At 41.4% G+C, this 13,888-nt stretch overlaps 1 protein-coding gene across 1 annotated transcript in view; it reads left to right on the top strand.

Moving 5' to 3' along the window:
* The window catches only part of aff2 (AF4/FMR2 family, member 2), a gene marked incomplete at its 5' end in the record, with an annotated part of 40,234 nt that overhangs the window by 9,639 nt on the left and 16,707 nt on the right, over positions 1-13,888 (top strand). Inside the window, 6 exons of the mRNA XM_038306265.1 lie at positions 361-1,299; positions 1,384-1,499; positions 9,498-9,729; positions 10,560-10,693; positions 12,901-12,964; positions 13,464-13,600. Coding sequence (XP_038162193.1) covers positions 361-1,299; positions 1,384-1,499; positions 9,498-9,729; positions 10,560-10,693; positions 12,901-12,964; positions 13,464-13,600 — 1,622 coding nt within the window. The remainder of the gene's footprint in view (positions 1-360; positions 1,300-1,383; positions 1,500-9,497; positions 9,730-10,559; positions 10,694-12,900; positions 12,965-13,463; positions 13,601-13,888) is intronic.

Genomic DNA, 13,888 nt, shown 5'->3' with positions numbered 1-13,888 from the left:
GCATGTGGCAAACAGACGGCGGTCCGCTCAGCTGTGCGACTCCACGCGCTGAACGCTGGTGACATTCAGAGTCACACATCCAAGCATGTTTCATTTCACTTCACAGATTAGCAGAACAAGCTGCCAACTTGCGCCGCATAATTCACATGATATTATCACATCCAGTGATCCAGTTACAGCCTTTGTTTTTGAGTATAATGTTTGTCTACAGCAGATCTCTTTTGTTAAGAGTGTAGGAGTGCAGCAGTTCATGGCAGATGAGTCAGATGGTTTGGGTGGGTGTTGTTTGGGATCCTCCACATGCACATAACTGACTAAATGTCCCCTCTGCTTCTTTTTTAAAATAATCTTTATGCATAGGACAAGAGGAAACATAGAGGTCCCAGCAGCAAAATCACACCAAAGTCCAGAGAATTCATCGAAACAGATTCCTCTTCCTCTTCGTCAGAATGCCAGTCGGACGGCGAGGACGCCAACAAAGTCCCCTCTCTGCCACCCCAGGCGACACGCTCCGCGGTTAACACGCAGACGCTGGCCAACTCTCACATCCATACGCCTCTCCTCCCGTGCCTTGGCGTTGCTGGAGGTGCGGGAAATCTGGGCGCGTTTGCAGGAACAGGACTTCGAGGCAAAGACGGCGGCGGCGTAACCACCAGCGGAAGCGTTGCTAGCAACCTTCTGAGCGTCAGCAGCATAAGTGCTTCTTTTGGGAATTCCGTGCCGGATCCCGGAGGGTCTGGCGTGCAAGGCAAGGATGTGGAGCCCGTGTCCCCATCACCAAATATTGGACATGCTGTGGTTCTGTCCCCTCTGAGGGAATATCCTGAAGTTCAGAGTTTGTGGGTGAAAATTGACTTGAGCTTCCTCAGCAGGGTGCCGGGGCCGGCTGTGAGAGAACGATCCAGGATGGGAGCGGTGGAAAGGGACAGCAATGCAGGGATAGACAAAGAGAGGCAGAAGATGGCGAAGGGGGAGAGACAGGAGGAAGAAAACGAGCGTTTAGTGAAGGACAAGGAAAGGCAAAGTGACAGAGACAGATTAACAGACAGGGAGAGGCAGACAGACAGAGAGGACAGGTTTGCATTTGGAGAAAGGGAGAGGACTGCTGCAAGGGACAGAGAGAAGATTAGCCAAGGTCTGGGAGTGTTGGACCTCCCCCCTGGGCACGAGCAGAATAATCCCAGACTGGCTGGGAGGATGGAGAGGGTGGAGAGCGGAGGTAAACACAGAAGGCAGGCAGCTGCAAACATGGGGACTCCAACAGAAAAACACATCAGCAAAAGCAAAAGGAAACACAAGGTTCGAAATTGGACTTAACTCTCTCCATTAATCTCCAACCTTTCTGCAGTTTCTACATCTAATCTCTGTTAACTGTGTTTCCAGTTGGACCATGGCGAATCATCAGTCAAGTGTAATAAGAAGCTACGTCTGGACAAAGACTGCCTGCTCCTCCCACCATGCATCTCTCCAATACACAACCACAAAAGCAGCTCTGCTGAGTAAGTTCTGACAGTGTGGATAAAACAGACGCCATGTTAACAGTAAGAAGAAAAAAACGACACTGCTGTCAATCACTCAATCAGCTTTGTGCTCCCCTGGAAGCACAATCTGACATTTAATTGGTAAAACAGTAACAAATATAACAGGAACAAAAACTGGTGTCAAATTATGCTATGGGGTGTTATGCAGGTAGGTATCTGTAGGTAAGTGTTAATAATAGTCAAGAGTTGTCCACAATTACTACTGTAGTTAACCATGAAGTATGAGTAGATAGCTGGAAAACAGAGAAGTGGTCGTACATTTAATTGAAGTCATAAATACTTTGTTGATCCCAATACTAAATTAAGTGTTGTTTTTCCCACAATAGAGCTGGCTTGGCCTTCTTTATGTTTGTAAAATGTGGAGATCTAAAATGTATCATAAAAACACAGAACAGCTAAACCACAAACTCCCAATTATGTTGTGTTTTTTTAAAAGCCACCACTTAATAGTTTATCAGCATAATATCTGACCTATTCAACAATTATTACCACTTTAAAATTACATAATTGAAAACTTCAGGAAAGTAACTGAGATTTAATGATATCTGTAATGTCAAGCTATGCTATGCTAACTAAATATATAATACTATGTGCTTCAATATACAATGCCATGCTGTCATTCACTATGCTATGTTAAGCTATACTATACTACAATAAACTAAACCACGTTAATAACAGACTTATCCATACCATACTATAGTATTCTATGTTATATTAAATCAGCGTAATACTATTCTTCGCTTTTCAATAATAAACAATGCTACCGTATACATCTTTGATATTTAATTTAAGGTTATTGTATATTATATCATACTATACTCTAATATGCTATGCTCTTCTATACTATTCTTTACTGTACTATGCAATATTAGTTTATAAACTAATATATAAACTACACTAAAACTGTATACTTTGCTATTCTATTCTATATTAAGCTAATCTACACCGATACTCTACTATACTATTATACTATACAGTACTATACAATGTTATAAGTTATTATGATATACTCTGCTACTATACACTATTATATAATATAATATTTAGTACTCTACAATGATATTATTTACTGATGCACAGTATACCTAACAACACTAATACTGTGATAAAACTTTGTTATGCTGTGCCATAATCTACTTTACTATACTATACTACACTATACTATCTTATACTATACTGCCAGAGATAATTCTGACTCAAAGACTTCATTCAATGTGAAATAATATTATATAATACTATATTGTAGCATATACTGTACAATACTTTTGTCAGGCTCAGTACAAAAGGACCCAGTATTCAAGGCTGTAAGACAGGTTTAACAAAGCCTTTATTTAAGACTGAAATGTCGCATTGGCATCTAAGGCAGGAACCATTGCAGCAGGAGAACACAGGTTAGTGACCACGTCTATCTGGCAGAGGATTTAAATGAACGTGTGAGTCACTAACCTGATCTTAAAGTTTAATCCGTTACTAGGGGATGGGATAGTTTCTAGCCAGTACTCCGCCCTGAGAGTCCCAGGCGCTGGTTTGTAGCAGGTCTGGGGACAGGCAGGATATCAGAACCGTGCAAATGAAGAAAGGCAGGATAATCCAGAGGGCAAAGCCAAAGCCGGTGTTGAAGACATTCTCTGTAGTCAGAACCAGGAGATCAGAGGTCCAAAGGGAACTCCAGAACAGAGTCGGGGAACAATTTCAGGTTTGGTACACGGACAGAATCCAGCAGGAGTCCGAAGGCAGGTAGGGCAAACATAGCAAAACGGGGAAAGCCAGGCTCAGATGTCCAGATGCAGAATTGGTCAGGATCAGGCAATCGGGAAACACTCAAAAACTCTCACCACAGGCTCAAATAATCTGGCCCTGATGACTGGTTGAAGGCCGGTTAAATAGACAGTGAAGCAGGTGGATAAGAGGATGGTAACGAGAACTGGGTGGAACTAGGCAGGTGAATGAAATGTGTAATCAGGCCAGTCATCAGCGCCAAGATCATCACTACTATACTATACTATACTATACTATCCTATACTATACTATACTATACTATACTATACTATACTATACTATACTATACTATACTATACTATACTATACTATACTATACTATACTATACTATAAGAGATAATTCTGAAGCAAAGACTTTATAATTAGATGTGAAATAAGAGGGCTGGTAAGAAAGAACTTTTTGATTTTTTTTTTAGTCAATTAAAAGACTGAGAAGCAACAGGCTACAGGGACTTTACAATCCACAGAAATGTGCTCCTACAGAGGGACAATTTCAACCTGCTTTCACTGTTCTCAGCAGTCTAGGTTGGGTGAGAGGAAACAGATTGGCTTATTTACTTTAATTTCCTCTCTAGATAACAGAGTAATTTCTGCAATGGTTCTCTATTTTGCTATCAGGCCCTCTGCTCTGAATACTCAGATGGTCTAAAGAGGTTTGAGTGAACTGATGGAAATGAAATGCATTCTTTCATCAGTAGGTTGTTAGTAATAGCTGTGAATTAGAAGATGCCCCTCGCTGTCTTTTCCCCACTCCCTAAACTGAGCAAGCATTCCCCAGGGGACTGGCAGAGAGGATTTCAGGCGACTTTAATGCTGAGCGGGTCTTTTTGGCAGCACTTTACATTTTTCACTGCACCAATGAAGCTGCCATGCAGGGCGACTTTCATTCACAGTATGACACAGGAATGACGAAGCGTGAATTTCAGCTGTCCCTGTGAATTATTTAAAAACAGACCAGGCTGCTTGACTCTGCGCTATAAATAAGCTTTTGTGTGACAGCTATGGAGGAAATATTTTTAAAGCGTCTCAGCCTTTCTTAAAGAGGCACGGAGAGGAAGACAGGGTGACCGAGGGTTGAACCTGTGACACTGTGTGATTGTCACCTGGCTCTGTTTATCATCCCGGAGGCTTTCAGTGGAAAGCTGTGAACAGGGTGATGAGATCATCAGGGCCAGGCTCTGTTTGCAGCTCCCCGGGACTTTTGGCAGGTAGTTTACAGGCTGGACTGATCACCCCCATGCTCAGCAATCAGTTACATTTACCTCATGAAAAAACAAGATCTATGTTTTCTTTAGCATCTTCAAATTTACCACCAGGGGTGTGGTGGCCTAGTGGTTAGGGCATTGCGCTTTGGATCCAGAGGTTCTGACTTCAAGCCCTTAACCACACACTGCTCCCCGGGCGCCGCACAATGGCAGCCCACGGCTCCCCAAGAGGATGAGTTAAAAGCAGAGAGTGAATTTCATTGCACTGTACTTGTGACAGTGTAATGACAATTAAAAAATTTTAAAAAGCTGGAAAATTCATGGACACTTGAATGTTATGTTATGTTATATGCCTATACCAAATCCTGGTAAATAGGATGAAGTGAGGCTCTATACTCCAAGCATCCATCCTGATGTTCCTTCAGACCCTTTTCCATACTCATTTTTCTTTCTCAGAGGCTCCAATGAGAATCTGACTAATCTGTTTGCTCTATGGTGACCCGACATCCATGATTTCTGGGGACATTTAACATATTGCAGAGGTCATAGATTAACGATTAACCCACCTGCTGGCTACTCCGGACCCAACCTGATCTAAAACATTTATTAATTACCACATGTTGTCTGACGACAGTGTCTAATTTCACTTGCACCACTTCTCCTGTTAATACGGTAAAGCCCACTGGGGCATCCATCAGCAGGCTGCACATGAGCCAAATGATCCAATAAGCTGCTGTCAGTCTGGGTTGCTGCTGCTGCTACTTTTAGACACAGCAGGCAAACCTGTGGCAAGCCGGGAGAAGATGATGAGAAAAAGAGAGCAGAGAAAGTGTGGACTGCTGGAAGAACTGTGGTGAACTGGTGAAAGAAAAGTGAAATGGTGCTCAAAGGTGACCCTGCACATTTAGAGGATGTTTGGCTCAACCTGTTGCTGTGAAGCAGGATTCTCCACCATGAACAGAATCAAAAATAAATATGGATCCAAGCTCAAAATGAGCTCCTTGATATGTGCTTTAGGCTTAGTCTCCATTGAAACCCAGGTTTAAAGCCTCGCAGGGCAGCATAAAGCCCACTGCCAACATTAAGACAGAAAAAAGAAAGAAAAAAAGAGTTAAGGATAGAAATAAGTAATATTAGTACCATAATTACATTATGGAAGCCCTGGATGTATATCTGATTGCGCAAATGAGCAGATGATTGTCCTTCTGGGATTGGGTAGTGACTAGTGTTGCACCGATGCCATTTTTTGGGACCGGTACCGATACCCGATACCAGCCTGTGCAGTATTAGCCGATACCATACTAATACCAACTGTTTCAAATTGATGTGTGTGTGAATATATATGAAGAACTGCATACTACTTGGATGTAAAATAATTACCATCATGGCTTTGTCAAGCTGCTGCCTTCCTTTGTGAAGCAGGAAAAAGACTAATACAAAGTGAATCCAGTAGAACTTTTTATTGCCTACCTGGAATTGTTGACAATAGTTGAAGAAACTTTTGGCTTTCATAATGGTATCAGCGCCCTATTTGTTGGTACTCGCAGATATCGATACCACCATTTTAGTACTGGATCGGGGCCCCGCCTGATCCTGGTATCGGCGCAACACTAGTAGTGACATAGTTTACCAGCGCCTGCAAGTGAGATGCTGATTGTTGCTAACAAGGTGGAGTAATGTTAGCACTCTTTCGCTAATGATGGAAATTTACCAAAATAACACTGGTATGAACAAAATCCCACAGAAAAAAAAAGTCTTTCCTATTGATTGATGGGCAGCTTTTAACTGAAGCGCAGCACAAACATTTTGACCTGAAAAGATCAGATTTCCAGGTGATAACATACATTACAACAAAAATCAGCAGCATCAAAACTCTTTTTCCCTTAGATTTGCATCAATCTTGGCAACAAAGACCAATAAAGAGCTTGTTGATCATAAAGCCATTTATCACTGTGAGTCTATAACTCAACAAGATATACAGAGGGTAAAAATATAACACCGGTTCTACAGAGCCTGTTAGGGAGGAGAAGACTTAACACCTTATGCATGCAAATTAGTAGATCCAAACACAAACACACAGCGGTTATGCTGCACACAGCAAACACACACACATACTCTAGTGCAGGTAATTAGTCTTTGTCTCCCTTATTTTGTATATCATCTCTAATGTCGGTGCCTGGGGCCCTATTCTGTGAGCTCAGCAACTTTCTAGCTGCATCAAACCCCCCAGAGTTTCCAGAGAGAGGAAAAACATAAAAATATTATCACTTGTGTTGCAAACAATGTGAGTCATTGGAGCTCCAACCTGGCAGCTGAGGGAATAACCATGAATGTGAAACAAGGGAAGGAAAAATGCACTTTTAGAAGAAATGAAATATATATATTTATATATATTTTTAAACGGTTGTTTCTCCCTGTTTAAAGCTCCTCTGGATGGGCTCATTGCTCCAATGAGAAGAAGTTATGCTAATGATAATTAAGGGGATTGTTTTCCGCTCGTTCCAGGCTCCTCCAGGAGTCTCTCCACTTTGCATCCTCTCCTTCTGGTGCATTTAAGGTGTTGTCTCCCAGTCCTGGCCCCCAGAGTCTGCTGCTCTGCGCGTTTTAGATGTTTTACCTAATTTAGCAAATGGAAAGTGAGGAGTAATAAACCGCTCTCTGGAAGAAGTTGATGTCAAGCTGGGGCTGCCATGAATCTGGCACATTGGAGCAGAGGAACAACAGCATGCAGGTGTATTGTTTTAAACCATTGAGCAATCCTTCTTGACGACAACTTCCAGCCTACAAAGAATTTTGGTGGAATTTTGGAAATCTTTATGGTTCCTTGTAAAATATTTAGACTATTAAACTTTATCCATAGCTTTTGTGATGTGGGATGTAAAGAGAGAATGAGGAAAAGGCATTATGTGTTTGTATTCATTTACTTACAGTCAGTCTGTCTAATTTAAACATGGGATTAAAGCAGTTGTTCTCCAAAGGCTTTAGAGTTGTGTCAGTGAACATTAGTGAACAAACGTCAGGGAGACGGCAGAGAAGTTTAAAGAATGCCCTGGTTCTGCTGGAGGGTTCTTCCTGTTTAAAGGGAGGTTTCCTCTCCACTGTCACTACAAGCATGCTTGGTGTGAGGGATTGCTGTAGAGCCAATGAGTAGATGCAATCAACTGGTTTTCCTTAGATAGAAAAGAACAAATCTCACTTGATGATCTGGTTGAATTGACTCTATAAAGTGCCTTGAGGTGACATGTGTTGTGAATTGACGCTATATAAATAAACTGAATTGAATGGAATTAAATTGGTTTGGTTAAAGTTTGGTCACTATAACATTAATAAAACACAACTAAAGCCCTCTGTAAGGCTTCAACAAACTACAGGTCAACTTAATGCCCCAAGGCAAAGAAAGGCCCCTAAACAGTTAAAGCTGGTTTATACTCAGAAACCAGGTCGTCTGTGTGTCGCAAAAATATGCCCCGCCCCTTCCGCAGACACTCTGCTGCACCTCTCCAAAACTAGGTGACCACAGACAGGAGGCCTCTGATTGGTCAAATCTACATCCGCTCTACATTATGCATATTACCTGTTTGGTACCTTACAGGCTTGTTTTGTTTGTATGACTGCCATTGTGGAAAACACTCATTAAGACGGACCAGCTAGAAGAGCGAGTTGTGCGGGAACGCTGGGACCCTTTTTCCACCTGGATCCCCGCTCTTTTTCACCCTCATGTCCCTCCATTGTTGACAAACATACCCCCGCTTCCTCACTGCCTCGGCCGTATCTAGACCCACAGCTAGTTCCTGATTGTCCCTCTTGCGTTGTGGCGTGGAATAACATAGCGCAGAACATGCTTCAATATTGAGCATAAATCAAAAATATCTTTAATAGTTGGGTTTTTTCCTTCTCAAACTCAGGGATTAAAGTGTTCCGGCCCCAGGCCGGATTTCTGCCCGTGGGAAAAAAAAAAAATGAATCGAAAATAAATTGATGGTAAATAAAAAAAAAAAAAAAGCCATTTGAAATCCCTCTTGCGTTTGTCAGCCAAAGGTAGCAAAGAAGCGCTCTTTAACGTACAGTATTAGCCAAACAGAAGAAGAAGGGGGCTGGTGCCGTTCTGCACACTAAGGGTTTGTGCTTTCCTCACCGAACCCAACCTCTCATTCACACTAGATATAGACGCACTTCTGCTATCTTCTGGCTGTTGTTGGTATTGGATTTTCAAAGGTCAAATTTAGACTTCAATTATTCATGCAAGCTCTGATCCCATGCCCCCACACCCTCCTGGCATGGCTTGAAAACACACACACACACATGGTAAATGGCATGTACTTATATAGCGCCTTTATTCAAGTTAGGAGACTTGACCAAAGCGCTTTACACTACATTCATTCACCCATTCACACACTGATAATGGCAAGCTACATTGTAGCCACAGCTGCCCTGGGGCTCACTGACAGAAGCGGGGCTGCCGTACACTGGCGCCACCGGGCCCTCTGACCACCATCAGTAGACAATCCAGGTGAAGTGTCTTGCCCAAGGACACAACGACACTGAAAGTCGGAGTCGGGGCTTGAACCGTCAACCCTTCGATTTCATGGCAAACTCCTACATCCAACGCCACTGTCTGTATATATTTTTGCTTTAATCCCTGCAAACTGACAAAAGTTGACATGAGCGCATACATAGGTCCAAGTGTGAACAGGAAAGAATCTGCATTAGCACAACAAGCAAGAAAAGAAGCAAGAATCAGTTGGGACATACTGGGGGCCTCATGGCATGGAAGCTCCCTGCATAGATCATTGAAAGTGCTAATGGAGAATAGTTCACGTGTATTTATTAACTCAAAATGCTCACATAGGTATGTGTTACATTCAATTCAGTATTACTCTAAAAATGTTAATCTTCTGTTTGTGTTCAAAACATAGATTTAATATGAATAAAACAGTAAATATTTATTTTGTCTCTTATCTCTGTCTCCAGCGGCTCTCTAAGCAGGAAGCAGACCCGACGACGTGACGAGAAGCTGCTGCCCCCCCTGCTGTCGCCGCTCTCCGATGAGCCGCCACGCAAACGCGCCTGTGAAGGCGGCCCGTCTCTCGCCGAGGAGGCCGGTTCTGTGGGGATGCTGCCCTGCTCCACGTCATCCGCTTCCTCCTCGTCCTCCTCGCACAGACACCGGAGAGGCGAGGGCAAGACTGCAAGAAACGGAAGCGTAAGTGTTCCCTAAAGCAGTGGTTCCCAAAGATTTTCTTCTGGGCCCCCCTTTGGATTACAATAAAATTTCCACCCCCCAAAAAAAAAAAAAAAAAAAAAAAAAAAAAAAAAGCATCAACTGGTCACACACATCGTTCAACCAGATATAATAAATCTATACACATTCAGGTTGCAACAAAACAAACTACACCATCTGTAGGAACACTTGTGTAACTGCATTTTTTTAATAGTTCTATACTGTAGATCAGAAGAGGATTCTTTGTTGTCTGTGTTATTTTAAACATATTTATTTTTTTTTATTTGTAACAATATTTAACTTTGCTATAATCTATACATTAAAAAAGCCTCTGTGCAAAATGGAGTGAAAACATTTAACAGCTCCCTGAGAGTTTTTTCTTTGTACTTTAATCCTCCCATCTTTTCAGTGGCTGTAGTGAGCCTGCTTTTTGCTGTAGATCTTCTCAAATCTGGGTTACAGTGTCACAACTGTCCATTATGCTCAGTCAAGCAAGCGCTGTTTTTTTTTTTTTTTCTTCTTCATTCATCCATACCGCTTCCCGCGCCCCCCCTGCAATGGCATTGCGCCCCCCCTAGGGGGCGCGCCCCACACTTTGGGAACCACTGCCCTAAAGGATAGGCCAACATCTGATGATTTATTTCTATTATAATGATACAGGACTTTTATGGGACTGAGCAAGCTGATGGTTTCCCTTTTTTGTTCTAAGTTTTAATGACGCACTCTGGATCAACAGTAACGTTTGATGCCTAATTGTTAAACAATTTATTCAGCTGTTGAAACCATGAAATTTAACGATCTCTCTACATTAGGACCTGGACTCTGGTGGTGACAAACCCGGCGCAGACAGTTACCACTCCAACGGCCACTCTGACTCGGAGGTGTGGTCCGAGGCCCTGTTGGACCAGGCTGAACCACGAAGGCCAAGGCTTTCATTCACTGACACGTACGTACGACGCAACGGCAGAAAACGCCGGCAGAGTTCAACGTCATATATGTGGCATTATCTGTAGACAGCCTTGATTGGTCAACAAGGAGCAGGTGTTTCCTGAAATCCCAGCCAATCATGTGCCAAATACTGGCCTAACAAAGGTTTTCACTATTAGTAAATTTCTCCTCATTTCTCACTTGAAAACCAAATACACAAACAGCAATATATTTAATTTGGATTTTAATGGACAGAACATCATAAACTTGCACATTTCAAACCCCATTCACTTTTAGAAACAACAAGAATTTGTTTGTTTAGAGACTTTTTATCTAAACAAAAAAAAATAATAAATTCACATTAGGCTCAACCAGTTGCTTTCAAAGCTAAACTAGCCAATAACAGAACTCCAACTAGGTGTAATTTATTTTCAGCATAAATTAGCGTTACAGCCATTGATTATTTTAGTTATCAGTTAATCTGGTGAGTATATAAAACATATACTCAGTAAATTAACATCCAAACTTGCACACTTTAAAAAAAGAATCATAAAATGAAAAAAACATTTAAAATGAATCCTATATATATATATATATATATATATATATATATATATATATATATATATATATATATATGATTATTTTGCTAATTGATTAATGTAGTTGTGTTTTGTAGGATTTTTTTTATGTACAGAATTTGAAACTAAAACTACCACTTGAGGAGATTTGAATACAGTATATTAAAAGAAAAAAATAAATTATGTATTTCTTACATACAGGTTACAGGTTTGGCTTAATTACTGCTGCGACTGTATTTTATTTTCAGCTAATGGAATGTTTATACACACACATAATTCTATCACCAAATTAGTAATCAAACAATAGCGATTAATTGCTACAGCTCTAATCTAAATCTGGCTTTTCTGTGACGGCCTCAGAGGTTTCTTACACAGCACCAGAGAACAAACCGCATGATGATGACTAGAAACTCAGCACACATGAAGCTGTGTTCTCTTATGATGCATTATCAATCTCCACTGAAACACACATTGTCACTCTTTGGGAATTCAACTTCTTCACATGTGCAGAATGAACTTTATATGTTTTTAAATATGAATCCTGGACAAACTCCTTCAGTTCTCACCGAAATAGGGAAAATTCAACCATGCTGCATGGTGGAGCAGCATAACGTCTCTGCTGTGCTCTGAAGGTGAGGTTGTGATGATAGAAAAGAGGTGGACATTACGCTAAGTTTTTGGAACATGTTAGAAAAGGACATGCCAGCAATTAGCATGAAAGATGGAGAAAACTTCTGTAAACTAATGCCCTTCCTGGAGCCAAATTTTAACATTCCTTTGATAGTCACCAGAACCACCTGAACCACCACCTAACAGAGAGCTAAATCACAGTTGGAGACAGTATAATGGAGTGACATTCTCTGTCAACTAAGAGCATTAAAAAGCATTGAATTAGAGTCACTCAGTCTGTATAAACTCTGTATATAGTGAATAAATTGATGAACCGTTGGGAAACTCGTGAAGTTGTTGGTCTCTGATGTAAAGGTACCGACTGACTCAAAGAAGTCCCTGTTTCTCTAGTAGGATATAAACTGATCCAGTCCTGAATCATAAAGAGCACTGAACACCATAATAAGAACAGTCTGTGGAACAGACTGAATGGAAGAAGTTGAAGCAGCTGGCCCCAAGGGCCCTAAGATGGAGCCTTGGAGAATGCCACATGTTCAGAACTTTTTGGGGTCTCAAGTTACGTATTGAAAAAAGTAACCTTTACGATTTCAGAGACTTTAAGAGTCCCAGGACATCACAAACTCCTCAGAGACAGAAAGAATAACAGTTAAGCCCATCCAAAGTTACACTCTCAGTTTTAAGGATGTTGCGGTTTGTTCTTAATAAGAGCCAAAAGGTGGCCTGTTAGTGTTATGTAGCAACATTAACTACATCAGCACTTGTCCAGTTCTGTTAAAACTGGGACAGATGATACATCTCCGTACTTATTTATCCCAAAAGGCCTCTGCATTATTCATGAAGCATATTTCGTTGTTGTTATTCTAAGGTTACAACAAGCCTGAGGTTTGTATACATAAGCAGGCTTCTGTGTAGTCAGTGATTATGTAAATCACTCCATCATTCTAGCCTGTTTGTTTAGTTATTGCTTTGTGCAGACATGAATTAAATGTCCTCTCTTGTTGTTGTTATTTTACAGAGTCCACAGTGCAGAGTACTACATGCAGGAGGCAAAGAGGCTGAAGCACAAGGCTGATGCTTTGGTAAGATGTTGCACTTCTCTGAAAATCAATCGGTGAATGATCCACAGTCACCCCTATGAGTTCAGGCTCAGACAGCATTAGATACACTGCTTTGAAAACACTCGGTGTTTAACTTCTACTGCCTGTGCTGTATTCGTATGCAGGCTTTCAGTCTCTGCAGAATGCAAATCTATTTAGTATCAAGGACTGGACTGTATAATTTGTGTTATTTATTACACCGTTTGTCTCTAAGGGGGCATTGTACTCAAAGAGTGATGATGTCTGCAAGACTATACAGTATCAGAAGAATTATTGGATCCTCCCCGAACAATGAACTGAGATTTATTGAACTTGTTATTTATCTTAGGTGTACTCATTGTTTTCTCAGACTTATCTGGGGGATAAGCATCTTAGTGGGAGATTATTCAAAGTGAAGGCTGCGCTGTTAGGATGCTTCTCTCTGGCATTTCTTCCCGTCTCGACCTGTCTATCATCTTCCTTTTATTTCCGTATGCTGCAGACGGATAAATTCGGGAAAGCTGTGAACTACGCAGATGGGGCCCTCTCCTTCATAGAGTGTGGGAACGCCATGGAGCGAGACCCGCTGGAGGCCAAATCGCCGTATACGATGTACTCGGAGACCGTGGAGCTGATCAGGTATGGAGAACAAGCAGCAGGAGGTAACAGGTCGCACATCTATGGTTTTTATTTAAGACAAGTTTATTTATTTAAGACAAGTACTCGTTTACGTACTTGTCTGTCAAATACAATGGGATTGAGTAATCTCTTCTGCCAGTCGAATGGAGTTTTACTGACCTTAATGAATTTTTTTACAACTTTTACTTCTCTGTGTTGTGTAGGTTCGACCTTCAAAAGATCCAGCTCAGGTTCCCTCCACACAGATTAAGACTGGTTTTCATCCATTAACTAAACATTCAGAAATCA

This window comes from Cyprinodon tularosa, unplaced genomic scaffold, assembly GCF_016077235.1.
Source record: "Cyprinodon tularosa strain WSP-4 unplaced genomic scaffold, ASM1607723v1 ctg578, whole genome shotgun sequence".
NCBI classification, from domain to species: Eukaryota; Metazoa; Chordata; class Actinopteri; order Cyprinodontiformes; family Cyprinodontidae; genus Cyprinodon; species Cyprinodon tularosa.
The sequence above is the reverse complement of the archived record's forward strand: the minus strand, read 5'-3'. Positions and strand labels throughout refer to the sequence as shown.